Here is an 18548-nt window from a genome sequence, read left to right as displayed (position 1 = left end):
CTGGTTAGTTAATATTGTTGTTCTTCCTATGAGGTTGCAAACCCCTTCAGCTCTTTCAGTCCTCTCTCTAACTCCTCCATTGGGAATCCCATGCTCAGAATAATGGTTGACTGCGAGCATCCACCTCTGTATTTGTCAGGCTCTGGCAGAGTCTCTCAGGAGACAGCTATATCAGGCTCCTGTCAGCATGCACTTCTTGGCATCCAGAATAGTGTCTGTGTTTGGCAACTGTATATGGGATGGATCCCCAGGCAAGGCAGTCTCTGGATGGCCTTTCCTTCAGTCTCTGCTCCATACGTTGTCTCTGTATTTGTTCCCATGAGTATTGGGAACAAGATTTGTTTCCCAGAACCCACATGGCAGGTCACAATCATTTATAAGTCCAGATTCAGGGCATCCAATGCCCACATGCATGTGGTGCACATAAATGCATGTAAGCATACACATGATCATAAAAATTAAAATTTAAATATGTTAAATGTAAGATAATTATAAAGGCAATGGCATTTAAAACAACACATTGTAAACATAAGGCTTTTTTGACTATTTTGTAATTACTCATCAAAATCAACTAAAAAGTAAGCAATGAAAAACAAATCCGAGTGAAAATGTTTGAGACCATACTGACAAACATGCTTTTTGGACCCTGATAACTGACAGCTCTATGTCCACACTAAGTGAGATAGACTCTTCTGTCTTAACAATTTTTGTCAGGGACTGCTAGATAGTTAATGAGTCATGTACCTCCTGAAGTTTGGACATTTTCAGAGTTGTAAGTGTGGACTTTCCCCAAGCTATTCCCAGAGACATTAGACATTCCACATGCTCACCACATGTCAAGGTCCATTTGACAGTAAAATCAACTGTATATTTCCTTATTTGGTTATTCATTTCCAAAAGCCTGGAAAAAATCTACTTCTATATCATGAGTCAATGAATTTACTTCAAAGATTAATGAATTTATTGAGCATTTTCTGTGAAGAAGGCATGATTTAAGAGTTTTACTTAGCTACTGGATGAAGCCTCTCAGAATTTCACTAAGCTCCTGTTTATAAGCATAGCAGAGTATTATTAATAGTGTCAGGGGTTGGTTCTCTCCCATGTGATGGGTCTCAAGTTGGGGCAGTTGTTGGTTGGCCATTCTCTCCATCTTGGTTCCATCTTTTTATCCCTGAACTACTTGTAGGTAGGACAAATTTTGGGTGGGAGGTTTTGTAGGATTGTAGTCCTCCTCCTTCCACTGCAGCTGAGAGAAACAGATGCAGAGACCCAAAGCCAAACCATAGGCAAATATCATCGGGGAGTCCTGTGGAAGAATGGGGTGAAGGATTGAAGGAACCACAGGGGTCAAGGACACCACAAGAAGACCTACAGAGTAAACTAACCTGGGCCCAGGGAGGCTCACAGAGACTGAACCACCAACCATTCATTGGCTGGACTGAGGCCACCTAGACTTATGTAGCAGATGTGCAGCTTGTTCTTCATGTGGGTCCCCTAACAGTTAGAGTGGGGGCCATCTCTGACTCTGTTGCCTGCCTTTGGTGCCTTATTCCACAGCTGGCCTGCCTTGCCTGACCTCAGGGGAAGATGATGTGCATCAGTCCTGGATGTTTCAGGGTGAGATGGTACCCATGAAGGGCCTCTCATTCTCTGTGGATAAAGAGATGGGGGAACGAGGGAAGTGGTATGAAAGTGGGACTAAGAGGGAAGGGGGCTTCAATTAGACTGTAACGTGAATAAAAATAATACATTAAGAGTTTTACTCAGATTGCCTTTTTACATCCTCAGACCAACTTTTGTGAGAATCCCTTTATTATACTCCCTTAGAGGATGGATAAATTGAAGTTCTAGAAAGTCTAATATTTTTCTTAATCACATAGTTAAGTAATGACAGTGCCCAGGGTCTTAGCATTGCAGCCTGGCTGAACCAATCCCCTATAACCTGCTACTTGCTACACAGAGGCCAGACAGCTAAAGCTCATGGAATCCTCACTTAAGGGATGTACAGATAACATTATAGAGACTGAAAACGGTATTTAGAACTGTGCATGCGCACACACACACACACCAATTAATGAAAAAAGAGACCACAATTTTGGGGAAAAAAAGGGGGGTGTACATGGAAGGATTTGGAGAGAGGTAAGGGAACAGAGAAATAATGTAATTTCAAAAAAATACTCTAAAAATCTGTGCATTCAATAAGGCTTGAGGGGTCTAGTTGAATCTTTTTCTTTTGGGCTTAGTCTGGCCCTTTTCATATTCTTAAATCTCCTTTTTCATGATGTCCAGACAAGCTTGGTATTTTATTTTGGTGGCTAAAGCCAGCTTCTTAGAAAAGAAATGGGTATGGGTATGATGATTTGACAAAACTGGACAGGGCGCACTGGGTCTGTGAGAGGCACTGTGGACAGAATATAAACACTGATTCATATGGCATCAAAGCTTCATCTGTAAAGTTGAGTAATTTTTATTTCATTGTATGTAGTATATGACATTACAGATGTGTAGGGAAAGAATTTTAAATGATTAATAACAAGAAAAATAAGTATTGTAACTCTCTAGCTACCATCATGGTGAATAGTCTTAATTTGAAAGCAGAAGACCTTCCATAGCATGCTTGGATGACACACTCTATATATACATGTGCGAATGTATGCAGGTGATCCTGCATGGTTAAAGTGTGCAGGATCATGTAAGTTTGGATACATATAGGTGTATACATAGATGCTGTAGCTTAAAAGATGGAAATAAAACAATGACTATGTGTTAAAAATAGATAAAAATGAGACCAAGCCAAGGTACTAAGTATTACAGTAATGGTAGGTTCAGAGTTCTTGAGGAGAAAGGAGGTTGTGGGTGAGTGAACTTTGGACATGTGTGGGGTAAATGTACGCTACATTCTGATACCTCCAGCCTATATTCCTCTGTCTAAAATACACAGACCTTCTGTTTGTAGGATGCTAGGAAGGGGTATGGACACAATAGCAAACCTTTCTACATTGTCCCTGTTGTCACCAATAGATACATATACTTATAAAATTTTACATGTCAATGAACACATATTTTACCAACACTGTCTGTGTGTGTGTGTGCTTAGAATTCTCTATGCATCCAGTGTTCAGGTCTCTGGCCCAAGTACATTTCTGAGGGTTGACTTTGGGTCATGAGGCATACAGACTTCAAAGATGTTAGGATCTGGCAATGTGGGAGATGATGAGAGAGCCAGTGACTGTTTGGGAACAAACACTGGAAAATTCTTTTCTTGGCAGGCAGTGTTTTCTGTCAAACAGGCCCGAACCATGTGCTAAGAACTGAGGTCCATATCTTCTCCAAGAAGCAACCTTCCCATCAAAGACACACGTGGATGGGAAACTCTCAACATCTCTGACGTTGCCTAGAGTGTGCAAGGCTATATGAACTGTGCAAAACATTTTTCATATGTAACCTTACACCTCTGTCAGGAAGAATGCTTTTCATTCCCAATCCTTCTCTAATGTCTGAGGTAAGGCTTTACTTGCTGATGTCATTCCCTGAGGTTCTACAGAATATCCCTTAATGGTGGGCAGGAGGGGCAATTTGCAGCCTGAAGCCAGCATGACAGGGCATAGCAAGGAACTTGTGTAGCTTTCAATTTGTGGAAAATGGATCTTTCGGTTTCAGAACCAACAGCTCACTTTTGTCTTGTTCTATAAAACAAACAGTCTACTTACTAAAAAGCAATGAAGATGTCTGGTAATTAGCCTTGTATATAACAAGATGTCTGACTTTAAAAGAAGAAAACCTTTCCCGGCTCACAGCTGCGGAGATGTTGAGTCTATGGTCAGTGTACCCCTCTCCCCTGACTGTGGTGAGTCTATGGTCAGTGTACCCCTCTCCCCTGACTGTGGGCATGTGACAAGGGAACTGTTTGGAGGAGCATTTGGGGGAAGCAGCTTCTCCTTTTGTGGCCCCATCAGTCCTGGCTCTCTCTCTGGATGAGCTTCTCAGGACTCTTACAGGAGCACACCAGTGCTCAGAAAAGGCCACTGGTAAACAGTGGGTACATGGCTGCAGGGATTTGTTTCCGTTGTAAGCCTGTTGTAATGGCTGACCATCATAATGAATTGACTGAATCCTGTAGGCAGGCATTTGTTCACCCATTTCTGTCCCTGTGGCGCAGACAATAAGGCACCCAGAATAGAGTTCTCAATTTTATTAGAGAATATATCTAAAATACATTATCCATTATGCTGTGGTATGTTATCTGAAGGGAAATATACTCTGTATCACAACTATATCAATTTTTACATCTTCATTTACACCTCTAGAAATCAAAAGTCACTAAGTTATAACATAATTCATTTTTAAGAATAACTTTGCTACAAATATATAAGCTTTTTAAAATTTTTTCTTTAATATAAGATCTTGGAAGGGTGAACATTCATCTCATTTATAATCATAAAACTATGACTGTTTTACCTGTTTTGCCTAAGTTACTTCAGTTTGTCTCATGATGTGGACTTGTAATTAATCATTCTACCCTCATATGGTTTTAAAAATAGCATTTTAACAAACAGGCCTGAGTATTCATTATCCTATGGCTGTGAAGAGAAGCAAGAGGCCCTGTCTGTTCTTTGCGTTGCATTGCCGTGGCAGAGAAAAGATGCCCTAAGTTGACCACTGGCCTGCCACTGTGCTGCCACCACATGAGACACCTGGGTCTTGCTGTTCACATTTTATTAGTAAGCACAACGGGTGAGAGGTAAAAGGTCTACAATACCAGATGCAGAGTTGGGATCCAAATCACCAAGCCTAACTGTGCTTAGCTACAGAGAGGCAGCCACACTTGTGCTGTTTGGACCCCTGCTGCAGAGTCATTTTATTTAAAGGACGCTTTGATCTTTCTATTCTTTAGCGGCTGAGCTGGACGCCAGTTGTCCACCATTGCTTCTTCAGGATCCCCCTCCGCATTGAAGTTCAGTTTACGGAAATGAGACATCTAAAAGACACAATGTAATTAAAGAAATTAGTTTCACAATATTACATACTTAAAGTGACATGTTTTAGATTTAAATTCAGCCTTCATGGGGCGGGGGTGGGGGGGGCGGACGCAGGTATACACCTTTGATCCCAGAACTTGGGAGGCAGACAAAAAAGGAAAAGAAAAAAAATTCAAACAAACAAACAACCAGCTAAATGCAGCCTCCACATGAAAAATCTATTTACATATACTATACAAAGCCACTGGGATCTTTCTTTAAATAGAAATTTTCATGAGCTTGCTTTTCTTGCTTTCCTTTTAAATTGAACAAAAATCTGTAAATTCCTATGGCATGTAAAGCAACATAAAGTTTTAAATACATATTAAAGTTGTATTTTCTGTCACAGAGAAGACAAAGTGCAACACGATAGGTAACTCCAGTCAGTTTTGGTCTTTCATGCTAACACTTTCTCTTGCTAGAGTCTGACAAGTGTGACTTAGAAATGAACAAGGAACACAATGCTCATGAGCATGATGGGAAGATTTGTTAAGCATCTCTGATCTTCAATACAAGGCTTCTGTGTTCCCAGGAAATCGGTGGAGGCTGCCTCAGAGGTGGGTGTGCCTGGATGTGGTGCTCAAGAGGTTTTTCAACCACCTACGTTGAATAGAGCCAAGAAGCATAGCGAAACAAAGGGCATCTCAGAGGAGGAACCAGAGCTGTGGCTCTGAGCTGTACACAAGACCTCCAGATCCTGTTTGTGGACCACGAAATGCAAATATGCACCTACTATGGGATCTTGCCAAAACATGCAATTCATATGTATAGTTTCATACCATTTTCTAGAGTACAGGGTAAATTCATTGTCCATAGCTATCTGTATTTGGCACTAGAGTATGTGCAGGCAATAAATCTACCTATCAAAGCTGCTATTGATAGAAAACTTTGAAATATCTAAGTTCTTCTTAGTGGAGAAATGAATGGAATGCCGATGTTTAGCACCATGTCTCAAGCACCGCATCTACAACAAGAAGTGGCGTTTTCATTTTTGCCTCGTGCTACTTGACAGTGCTTGCTCAATTGTTAAAACTCCGGGTTAGTTTTCAAGCCACATACCAGGCAAACATACCATCTTGTGGCCCACTTTGATTACACTGCATGTGAGTTCTAATTGTATATTGATTTCCTCAGAGGACATGTGTGAACTATTTTTATGATTAACACATTAATATTCTAACAGAGAGCACAGAAAGGAAGTGTGTTCTCGGCCACTTCATGGAACGCACTTCTATTTTCCTGGGCTTGCAGTTTTATCAACAAATTCCAGACAGTGAAATAAAGTTTGGCAATGTGACCTTTCTTGCATATCACAGGTCTAAACATTCATGATTCCAAAAATTTCTAGGTTTAAATTACACAGGCCCTCAAACAATTGTGATTTCAAAACTGGCTTCTTTTATATTACAGGGATCTCCCTTTTGGAATTCCTGAGAAATGTCCATTTCCCACATTTCGGCTTTATGCTAAGGAAGCCAGGAGGACTGTCAGGATTCAGAAGTGCGCCTCACAATCACAAGATTATGCTAAACTCTTCGTGAGCAAGAGGCTGGGAACTATCACTAACATCTGTATAACTTTCAATATGAAATCTTGTTTTTCAAAGACTCTCTTTCCTCCTAGCTGTTAAAAAGGAATAAGCTAATAAGCAGATATCATTCTCCTATAATCCTCACAATAAACAACACTTTCCCAGATTAAACAACCTAGCTAAGTACTGCCGAAGGTGCTGGCTAATACCAGCAAATCTTTACTGCCAAACACTCTGTGACAACAGCCACAGGGTGAGACCACAGGAGGATTAAATCCCAGGCCTGACTGGGAAGAGCAGCCTTTCTGCCTCCACTGATAGAGAACTCTCCTTAGAAAACCAACCTGCTCGCTGCTGACAGTAATGGGCTCCCTGAGCACGATCCAGGTCACACTTTCCAGCAGAGGCGGAGTGGTCAGAGAGCCAGGGTATGTCCAGTAGTCCAAGTTTCCAGGAAGAAGGGAGCAAGGATCGAAGTTAGCAAAGGCCGCACGCTTCCCCTGCAGGGCAAATACACAGAAAACAGTCAGCACAAGACTCTAGCAGGAAAGACTGTCATCCACAGGTCTAGTCAGCTCTTACTGCAAGGCTTGTGTGCAGAGGTTTCAGGTTTATTGACAAACAAAATGAAGAGCACTAGCACTGGACATTTTGCTTGGAAACATAGATTGGCAAGTGAGAGCGTCCAAAATTACTGTTTCATCTTGTCATCAAAACAATTCCTTAGGATTTTTTCAGTGTCCTTAACTGATTACATCTGGCATTTAAAGCTATATTGTTACCACTAAAATGGTAAATATAATTAGGTTGCAATAATAGAAATGTAGGTTCTTTGATAGTAAGGTGATAATTTTGCAATGATATTTCAGAGATCCATTAGAATTAAAACACAGTGTTCAGCTCTGGACACAGCACTTTTAAAGCAGTAACTGTGGGTGGAAATGTGAGATTTCACACCACTGTGTTCTTTATAAGGTCACTGAGAGACGAAGCAATATAAGATGAGAATAAATAAAGAGAACTAGACATAATTAGCAATCAGGAGAAAGAATAGGGCCATATGGAAAATGCATCATCAGGGCAATCACATGTGATTCAAGGACGGGAAGGATAGCTGCAACGGTTTACATGTAATAAGCTGGGTGGTATGTCAGTTGGAAGATGAGCTTTGTGTAGCCAACCTGCCAGGTGACCAGTCATTGCAGGTGGATGACCAAAATCTGCAGCACATCATTGCTGCACAGAGGATTAAAGCATAGAAGGAGGAACTCAGGTCATTGAATATGAATTTCCACGAAGCAGGCCTTTGTTCATCCCACACACCTCTCGATCTCTTGATTAATGTAGTGATCATAACATAGCAAGTTTCTCACGAGCATTTTCTGTATGAATCAATGGGTGGTTCGTTCAGAGGACTTTTCTGACTCTTTGATGTTCTCTAGTTCTTGCATATGTATGCTTCTAATAGCAAATCATTACAAATCACACTATTTATCAGAATTAGAAGCTACTTTTGCAGAAAGAAAAAAATCATTATATAGAAGCAATTATTTACCTCCAGTAAACTGTTCATGAAAACACCATGACATCAACAAGACTATCCATTCTGATCAAAGGAAGTTTTTAAAATCAAGAGTATTAAAAGACTTACCTTTGTTTTAATGGAATGCAGTGCTTCAAGGACTTTCTGAAGGCCTTGTGAGGCAGGTCCAATCTGCAGAAATGCAGGGGTTATAAGGCCTTATGAGTCAATTGGCACCACCACAATTTTGATTTGAGCAACTCTATCAAAAATTGTTCAGAGAAAAACAACAACAAAAGCAGCAACAAGTAAAATCCACCCCTTAGACATCCGTGGCTTGTAAACACTGTCAACACATGTTTTGGCAGCAGTCACTGAATCTTTAACCCACCTCAGCTTCTGTCTCTGTAACGCACTCCCCTGAATTAGCTTGCTCTGTGTCCTATCTCCTCCAACCACTAAGCTGAAAGAACAAGATCTTACCTCAGTGGATGCCTGAGGAGTGCACACTCTTGCCTACCCTCCTCCTACACACTCTTCCTGCCTAATCCCTGCCCCTCCCCGCCCCCTCTAGGTTTCCTAGTAGTCCCTTGACTCCTGTTCCTTTCCAAAAATCACTAACCATGTCCTCAGTGCTTTAAAACCTCACACTAGCGCTTCTCAGGATTATATCCTGAGCACTATTATCACGGTTCTCTGACTGCGGCCTCTGGGTGTCGCAAGGAGCCCCTGTAGCGTCCACTTCAGCATGGGACACTCGTAAATGCCCATCCAATGTTCTAGACTCCCCTTTCCGACTTGCTAGGGGCGGCTCAACTCTGAGATCCTACAGTTCCTAAAATTTGCTGACATTGAACCACCTAGAACCACCCCATCAGAACTTGATCTCAATTTAGCTGTCCGCCCAAAACAGAGTAGTAACCTTCACTTAAGGTTCAATTTAAACAAATTATATCCTATTGGCCATCTTCAGTTACATTTTGTCTCTTCTTCCCATTAATATCACTAGTTTCTAAGTGACACACTCCAAAATGTCCCTCAGATATCCATAACGAAGACATGAGTGATGGAGGGAGAATTAAACCTGAAAATGCTTTAGCATCAGAAGCATTTCCTCAGATTTTTGTAGAATGTTCTCCATGTTATAAATATTCTGCCTAGTCAATCACCTCAAACATAGAAAAAAACCCAAGCGACTGGGCCATTAACTAACCTTCAAAAAAATACCCAAGACAGCCAGTCCATCTGGTTGCTGCACAGCTTTTCCAAAATCCCCATATTTGGTGTTCCAGTGAACCAAGTGAAGCTAAAGTCATGGGAGACAAAAGCAGTCAATGATCCGCACGATAAAATCCAACAGACCTGACCGAGTAACTACTCTTCCGTTTGTAGCGCGAGGTTATCACAGAAAAATGTGGATTTAATTCTAATTATACTGGTTATAGCACTTATCACTTCAAGAGCAATGCTAAGTCAAGGACACGTAGAATTTTCAGAAACCGCAGATTTTATTTATGGATTTATAATAAAACAAACTCAGTGCTATTAACAAAAACACCTAAGAAACCAATGGAAGATCTTTGGCAAAGAGTTTGTCCACTCAGTATGGGCTGGAAATTAGTGCTAAATACGATTTTCCCTGTAAACAAGATCTTACCTCTGCAGCATATTTTTTTTTGTTCACGGTGTGCTCAGAGCCCTGGCCATCAGATGAGCCCCAGTGAAAGTGAAACTGAATCAATCTGTAGGTGCCACTGAGGGGTCCTTCTTTCAGCACTGGAATTATAATGCATGCATGTAATGTCTCTGTATACATACCACACACACACACACACACACACACACACACACACACACACACACGCACACAGAAATTAAAATGAGACAGATTTAATAGAGTGCTTCTCAAAGATATTTCAACGGTTTTATTTTCCAATGTGCTAACTGATGGACAATAGATGCCTTGTCGATCATTGCTGGACTTATTAGTGGCATTGTCTTCTATAGGTAAAGATTCAGAGAGAGGAGATTTACAATGACACTAATTTACAATTTAGTGAAAGGACTAGTGGACTGATCGGTCTGTGAGCCCAAGGACCTGTTTTCTATGTGGCCCAAAGATTGTCCTGACTTCCTACCAGTCACATACCAGAATTTGGGGGGGAAATTTTAAAATATTGTAAAACTTAACTATTTTATGTTTACACTAACTGGCGTTACCCCCTGAAAACTTGTATCAAACCTTTAGGCCTTCCTAACCTGTAAAATGTGTGCATTCACTTATTTTACTAATAATCATCTGTATCATCTCTATCAACTGTATGTACAGCTCAGCATGCTTTGTTTTCTCCCACAAGCTAAAATTCTAAGTACAGGAGCTATCCTGGATTCTCTATCCTGAAACTAGGTAGTCTTTAATCAATAAATCATCAGAGAAGCCACATGCTTCAATCCCTGCATTCAAGGTACTTGTCCAGTGTATCTCGGAAGAGGATGATAATAGAAGGAACAATTAAAACCTTTACCTTACTTGTATGTATCTATGATATTTAAACAATATAATCAAATACTTTCAGAAGTAACCAAGTTCTACTAATTTATTTTCCTAGGACTGGGATTAAAGCAGCTGTTCCTTTAGGTACATTTTTTGGCCTTAGACAATAATTTTATAAAATAATGAGCTTAACTCCATGGTGGCTTTGTAAAACATAGAACCGAGTCTGTTTAGTAAATATCATTTGCTTCATTTCACTTAAATATGTTTAGCCAGTAGCTAAATCTATTCAAAGTAAAGGGTGAATCTGATGAGATATGCAGGGTAGCCTTTCCACGGCAACTATGCAATCACTGGCTGCAGATGCTTCCAACAGGCCAAGAGAAAACAGGAAGAATGAATCATAAATGCTGTTATATTACACATATGTGAAGAAATATGAACTTGTATATATAATGCTAAGATCAAGTCCCTTAAAGCACAGACGAGTCAGCAAGGAAAAACATTAAGCCCAGCCTCCTATACTAGTTTATTTGGATTTTTGTTTGTTTGTTTTCTCAGAAATGAACGAACACTTTTCTTAATAGTACCTGCATAACAATGAAATCATCTTTACCAAGCAACTAAGTACTAGGGGGAAATTTCTGTACATTACTTCCTCAAAGCTCACAACCAATTGACCAATCATATACAGGAAATGTCATTTATAGAGTCGTTACCTCAACCAAGGGCATATCCAGTTCAGGGAACCTACCCTAAGCATCAGGCATCACCAGTGTTAAGAGAATTTGCTTTCCCAGGAAAGAGAATCAAGCTACCACCTCACATTGTAAAGTGACTAAACATTCCCATTAGTTCTTTGAAATCCCATCATCTTTCAATTGTTTTGGGGGATATTGTAACTACAAATATGTTTAACTCCACATACACCTTTATTTTGAAAGGCTTTGTGAACACCAAAAGAAACAATTCAATGTAAACATGCCCAGTGGTAATCTTTAACACTGGACAGCTATTTTAGCTCACATTAAAATAAAACTGTTGCTATGCAGATTCAAAGTCCATTGTAATTAGAAAAAAGTTATTAATTCTTTAGAACAGAATTGCTACAGACAGCAGCAATTCACGTCAGGTTTCAGACAATTGTGAATATGGAGTTGATTTCATGCTTGGAAAACATTGTTATAATCATACAGTTGTTTTATCATGTATAGATGGAACATGTATTATTTTGTCTAAGAAATAAAAATTACAATACTTTGATTAAATATAGCTTATACTATATTACAAGATATATTTATTTATTCTGATTACTATATACCATTTAAAAACTCTCTTGGTTTATAATGAAATCAGTTTTTCTCATGTGAAAATATTTTTCCATGTAGTAGAAATCACTGGCTTTATGCTTCTTCTCTGTAGTAGAAATCACTTCTTCTCTGTAAAACCCAGGCCTTAGTAGTGGGGCAGGCTTTCGGCAGAGTCTGCACTCTCTGTGTGCCATAGAAACACATTCCACCAGGTGGCAGATACCGGAAAAGAACTTTCAAACTTTAATTTAAATTTCATATCAAAATTTGTCCCAATTTTTTAGCCTTTATAATCTGTCATCAGTTAAACATAATATAAATACCGTAACACTATATAATGTCTTCATATACTGGACTTAAAAAATTATTTAGCAGTATTTTCATTATGATAGGAGATTTTATACTACTAAAATAAATTAAGAACCCATATAAAATCATTGAAATTTTACCATTTTTCACTATTTTTCTTCTTAGTCACTATTGAAAATTAAGATCTATTTGAACAACAAGCTAAAGACCATCGGGGTAAGTAAGCTCCCTTAATCCCAAATTACAAGTTCACATTCTCCAAATGTGTTGCTCATAAACAAATATTTTAGCAATTTCCTTTCAGACAAATAAATACTTTCCACAGATACAATTTACATGTTAATAGCTGAACTACTTTCTCCACAAATAGTCTGGAATTCTAAAATCCACGGTTACAACCTTTACTATTGATTAGATTATGCATCCTCTTGCATTGACAGCAGGGAATAATCCCAGCACTATAGTCATGCAAACAAATCTGAGAGGGGTGGCTCGGTTCCACTTCTTCTAACCAGTTACAATTCAAAGTGCCCAACAGTTTTAGTGGAACCTGGTTAGCGATTACATAAATTTAAACTGACACTTTTTAGGAGTAAGTGTCAGGACTCAAGAGTGTTTAGGAAACTCTGGTCATTGTCCTAGGTATTAATAATTATTCTGACATTACTAACTACGTGCATGGGAACCCTTCATTGGTTGCTTATGATCTCTTGTGGCCGGTAAATTTCGAGCTCCAAAATTAAGTCCCTTGAAAGTTCAACAGAACCCAGGTACAAAGCCTCATTATGTTATCCAGACAATGGTTGGCTTCAAAGGCAAACAGGGGAGTCACTCAACCTCTTTCTTTCTTCTTGAAGTAGCATAAACAAATAAATACTGTTTCTGTTTTTAAAAGGAGAGCTAACTGAGATGAACAAGATGTGGGTGCTGACCCAAGAATTCTGACATTGCTCTCATTATTCATCCCCAACTTTGCAATAAAGCAGAGAGTTTTAAACTTATCCGCAAGAGTTAATAAGTTAGGAATGGTTAATGCTTTGAACTCCTTTTGTACCAGAAAAAGCTGGCAGGAAAACATTTCAAGCGGAGAAGGTTGTTTCTGAACAGTGCTTTTAAAAAGAACATTATTAGCAATTTTTCATTAATTTGAGATTATTGGCTTTAAAGGAATGTTGACTACTTTAGTGCGAGCTTCAGTCTAAGACATTAATTCCATGCTTTAGGAGAATTACCTCCAAGCAAGTAAACACAACAGCAGAGCCAGCTAGCTCAGCTTCTGACACCAGGTACTTAAGTCTGGGTATAAGATAACATTCGGAACACACTGCAAGGCCTGACTTCAAGATAAATTCTAGAAGGCTGAGATCCCAGTGCTGGGGGGCAGGGCGGGGGGTAGAGGGGGTGTAAATGACTGATGCATTTAAATACAGAAAATAAAAAATTTGAAAGACTAAAAATGCTAAAGCAAACGAACAAAAATACCTCAATAAAACATTGCTAAAATGTTAACTTTTGAAATAATATATAAAGTAACAAAAATAAATTACTTTTAGGCTTTAAATGTAAAGAAAAATTACATTGGCTTTTAAAGACATGGTACATACAGCTAAAGACTGATAATATTTATCATCTGAAGATACTTCATTATATTCTTTGTAAACAGCTGCTAGTTAGAAAGTAGTGCCGCAAAGAACAAGCCTCGGCAAGTGATTCTTTCTTTTCTTCCTTCTTCCTGCCTTGCTTCCTTGTTTCTTTCTCTTTATTCCTTCCTTCCTCCCTTCTTTCCCTCCTTCCTTCCTTCCTTCCTCCCTTCTTTCCTTCCTTCCTTCCTTCCTTCCTTCCTTCCTTCCTTCCTTCCTTCCTTCCCTCCCTCCTTCTTTTCTTCATGTTGTGGGCTGACTATAGTATCACTTCCCTTTGTTAAACTTGAGACTCTAAGAATCTTTTTAAAAAGAAAATCTATGTAGCATATTTCCATGTGACATATTACTATTTAACATTTTCTGTAAGTGGGTTTTCCTTTTATATCAATATTTTAATGCATTCTAGATTTTTGTTTAACCAGAGTAACTGAAAGAGATAGGAGATACTAGCCAAATTATAAAGGAGTCTTTCATGGGCAAAGGAGAACTCTAATCTTTGCTGACCCTTGTTTTTCCTAGACTGTGTTGCTATCTAGGGCACACAGACACACATCCTGTGCTCTCTTTAATCCCCTGGGGGTTCCTAAAGCCCTTTGCTGGAGTCTCTTCCAAAACACCCAAACCCTTTATTTCTCTGAATGAACCTTCTGGAAAGCCTTTATTGAAGTATCATGTCAGTTACTAAGCCTCCTCCATGCTTCCACAGTTCCTACGACCACATCATTTGTATAAGCACCAACCTGACAGCCTTTCCTTCTCACAGATGTTGATAGACACCCAACTGAGGACATTGTCTGTGAATCTCTAGCTAACAGACTTTCCAGGATTTCCCACCAGGGAAGGGAGTTTAAGTCAAAAGAAGAATTGGCAAGCATACATCCTGCTCCCCACCCCCTTCCTGCTTGAAAATTCAAGGGCTTAGCTGCAGGCTCCTAGTATGGAACCATCTCCTTTACTCTAGTCTCCAAAAGCGCCGGAACCCTGACCTGTGCCAGCTGAGCTGGCTTCCTCTCTTCAACCCCCCTGGCCCATGTTGTTTGTCTCCTGTGTTAGAGCCTCAGATTCTCCTTCAGAGAATTCTTACCCCAATCCTTTCTATGATCTTTTGGATCTCAACTCAAGAGTCTACACTTCCTTGAACAGTTTCTTTGTATCAAAGTTATAGTCAGAGCCTATATTTGTATGTTCTTCTCTTTTAGATATTTTCAATACATGGTGGATTCTGAGGACAACAGAAAGGTTCACCTGCCCCCATGACCCTTAGTTTATGAAGTGTGAACTGATCTTAGTGATGAGGGCAGACAGGAGTGAGAAAGACAGTTAAGCAGATAGGGAGGGGGCCATGGCTAGGTAGCAAAGGTGCGAATTTCCAGGATAACCCACTTCTTTGGCACCCTCATCACTTGAGACAAAAACCTGGCAGCTTAAGACAAAGGATCTGTAAGATTTCAGCCTTCCGCAAGCAGGCCCCTGCTGATAGACAGGCTCAACAAGTTCTGAAGCCTACTCTGGCCACACACAGTTCTAGACCAATCACCCATCCTAGCTTCCTCTAAACTGACCGACCCTGAATGACTTGTCAGGTTCAAAAACCCCTGCCCTGGAGAAGAGATTTTTTTTTTCTTTTTTGAGACAGGGTTTCTCTGTGTAGCCCTGGCTGTCCTGGAACTAACTCTGTAGACCAGGCTGGCCTTGAACTCAGAAATCTGCCTGCCTCTGCCACCCTAGTGCTGGGATTACTAAAAACCCACCTTTCTTCAACTGTTAATTCTGACTGAGGTATTTGAGATTTCTCTGCTGCTTTTGAAACATAATGGCCAACCTGATTGTAATACTTTAATTACACATTATATAGCATGCTATTATTTAGCATGGTCATTAGCTCCAACTCTGACAGCACTAGTAGCTGTTTCCTCTGTCTTGCCCTTTTCCTCTAAAATACCCCTTACTCCAAACCACTAGCAAACAATGTGTTTACAGTCCCATTTCATTCAGTGACCTTCAAAGGAAAATATTCAGGAAAATAGGACACTGGCAATTAAATCAACCAGCAGGCCGTAAAGGCAGCCACTGTGTCTAAATGGGACTGGGTCTCCTTTTTCTAAATAAAGAAGAAAGCATTCACCAGCATCCTGTCAGCAGGCCCTATTACAAATAAATTATGGTAATTGGATTTTTTTTCAGTAACTGCCTAAGCATATCCAAACAACTCTGAAAAATCTTCACCGTGGAAAAAATTTTTGAACGAGATACTTATATCTTTATATACTCACCCTATGTCAACACTGACAAATACAAACAATATTTACCAAGAACTTCAACCTTTTAAATATTCAGATTATGATCCCTTTCTGCACTACTGACTTGAAGGCAGTACACATTAAGTTATACCTACTGAGGATAGCTCTCATCTAGGAGGACAAATGTGTTAAAGAGAATCTTAAAAGCTTAAAATTTCATGAATTCCCTGGTTTCTGTATTGCTAAAGACCTGACTTGCTTTCCGTGACATCCCACAGGCACCTTGCCTGATGCCCTACATATCTGACAGTCCCTGAGGATACTTCACAGTAATTAGCCTACTTCTAGGACCTATGAAAGAAATCAGAGTGACATCTTAGCTTTTGGACACAAATTGTGGTGGCAGGGACCTCCTGCCGGTGTCCCTGTATTTTCCATTAAGACAGAAAATAACTATTGGCTAAAAGCCCCATGTTTTCCTAAACACTGACCTGCACAGTCCTGAGAGTCATCAAACTCAACGTTAAAGGAGTGGCCGTTGTTGACAATGCTCTTGGACACAGCTTTATCATAAGATACGAGCAGAGGCTGTAGGGCAGGGTCATGCTGGGCAGTCGCTGTGTCAATGTCCACAGGGGACTGCCGGTCTCCATTGGCAATGGGGAAGTCCTTGTGCCAGTTCTCTGGTCCTAGATATGAGAAGACAGCTGTGAAGTCATTGCTGTGGGAAAGGAGACACCAGCCACCGGAAGCCACTGGTGTTTCTAGACACAGTCTGCTCAGTTCCACATTCGGAGGTGATACTAACTTAACATTTATGAAAACAAAATGTGCCTCAGTCCTTTTATTTGTAACATGGGGTAATAATATTCCAAGTCTACCTCATAAGGCCAACACGAAAATTAGAGTCAATATACATCGATTTCTTAACATTGTCAGACAAGCGTTAGCAATTTTGAGATCTTTTTACTCAAATTCAGTGACTAATACTGGACAGAACTACTGAAAACAGAGTGGTCTGACTGGGGATATAAGTCCTCTTGTGACTGAGTTTGGAACATAGATTCTAAGGCATTATAACAGGTCCGAGAGCCTCGTGCTGCCACACTAGGTGACAGTAAAGACCATATAGACCAAAACTCAGGCTCAGACCCCTCCTTTAGAACTATCTTTGCTGGGGAACCCACACAACCACAAGCTAGTGCACCTTCTTTTCCCCTCAGATGGCGTCATATACCAAGGCCTTTGATCTGGAAGACGTCTAGGTATCTACGATTGACCCTCTAACACTAGAAGTTGAAAGATGCATGGAAAACTCGCAATTAGACCCAACCGGGCTCCAGAAGATGCCACAACAAAGTGCGCTGGGAATCTTAGCCACAGTGCAGCAGATACTGATGTGAAGGGGACAAGTGTTTCCCCTTAACCTTTCTGCGACACACAACTAAAATGTTAGTAACAACCCTTGCTCGATTCTGCCTAGGTTAGCCTAGGGTGACCGGCTGTGGTCCCCATAGGTATTGTCGTCGGGTGTTGCGTTGGGTTATCCCTCCCAACCCCTGTGCGCGGCCAAGCAAGTTTGAGATCAGATCCTAGACAGCGCTCTAGGTCTGGCGCCAGGGACAGACCAGAGCGGAGACCCGGCATCCAAGCTGCGCTCCGGGATCTGCGGAGCGAGGCAGGTGCCTGAGCCGAGACCCGGAGCGCGCGGCCCGGAGCGCGCGGCCTCCCCACTCACCGTTGTGCTTGCTGTATCCCCAGTGGTGGGACATGGTCACGCCGGTGATTGGGGCAGAGCAGAAGTTGTCGTCCGTCTAGCGGTCCTGCAGTGTGTGTCGCGGGTCGCACCGTCCGGCTTTTATAGGCTCCCGCCAACTTGGTGCTCTGGGCGGCCCAGGGGAGGGACCGAGTGGACCTGAGCAAGGGGAGGAGACCGTGGAGGTGGCGGACGGAGGTGACAGGCAGAGGTGACAGGCGGAGGCCTCGGTGTTCGAGGGCCCCCGCACCTTGCTTGGGGCGGGGCGCCCTCCGGCTGCTCTCCGCTTCTGCGTCCGACCCGCTCTGCAGCAGCTGCACGCTCTCCAGCTCGCCCCGGCGCGGCGCAGCCTCCCGGGCCGGCGCCCCTAATCCCCAGCCCCATTGTGAGGACAGACCTGGCCACCGGCCCGCACAGCGCGGCTCCGCTTCCCAGAGCTGGCGGGCCAGCCGGCCACCCGGCCGCGGCCCGCACGCACGCGGCTGCGGAGTTTGACCTTGGGCGGGGAGCGTCCTAGAGGCGCCGGGAGCGGGGATCCTGGAGCCGGGAGCGGGAAGCGGGGGGGGGCCCCCTGCTGCCGGGCTGCGGGAAGACGACCCGGCTTTGCCGCCAGGGCGCCCTCCAGCTTCCCTCTTGCTCCACAAATTAACCCTAGGCACCGAACTGTTGATGTAACATAACCAACACTTCTCACAAATCGCTTTGCTTTTTGGAATTGGATTTTT

General features: G+C 41.5%; 2 protein-coding genes across 3 annotated transcripts; both read right to left on the bottom strand.

Moving 5' to 3' along the window:
• Positions 1-4177: 4177 nt before the first annotated feature.
• On the bottom strand, positions 4178-18299 carry Ca2 (carbonic anhydrase 2). Of its 2 annotated transcripts, XM_021157665.2 has the most exons (7): positions 17806-18299; positions 16559-16756; positions 9729-9847; positions 9285-9377; positions 8201-8263; positions 6894-7049; positions 4178-4978 (listed from the first exon to the last, which is right to left on the bottom strand). In XM_021157665.2, the coding sequence occupies exons 1-7, from the start codon at positions 17837-17839 to the stop codon at positions 4859-4861; spliced, it is 783 nt and encodes a 260-aa protein (XP_021013324.1). In that variant the 5' UTR covers positions 17840-18299; the 3' UTR covers positions 4178-4858. The 2 variants fall into 2 exon arrangements, with proteins under 2 accessions (XP_021013324.1, XP_021013325.1); XM_021157666.2 differs by lacking the exon at positions 9729-9847 and having other exon boundaries at positions 4504-4978; positions 17806-18135.
• On the bottom strand, positions 17908-18222 carry LOC110290839 (splicing factor, proline- and glutamine-rich-like). The gene has a single exon (XM_021157667.2). The coding sequence runs from the start codon at positions 18205-18207 to the stop codon at positions 17926-17928; it is 282 nt and encodes a 93-aa protein (XP_021013326.1). The 5' UTR covers positions 18208-18222; the 3' UTR covers positions 17908-17925.
• Positions 18300-18548: the final 249 nt, after the last annotated feature.

This window comes from Mus caroli, chromosome 3, assembly GCF_900094665.2.
Source record: "Mus caroli chromosome 3, CAROLI_EIJ_v1.1, whole genome shotgun sequence".
Taxonomy (NCBI): domain Eukaryota; kingdom Metazoa; phylum Chordata; class Mammalia; order Rodentia; family Muridae; genus Mus; species Mus caroli.
Note: the sequence above shows the minus strand (reverse complement) of the source record. Positions and strands in the feature narration are given on the sequence as shown.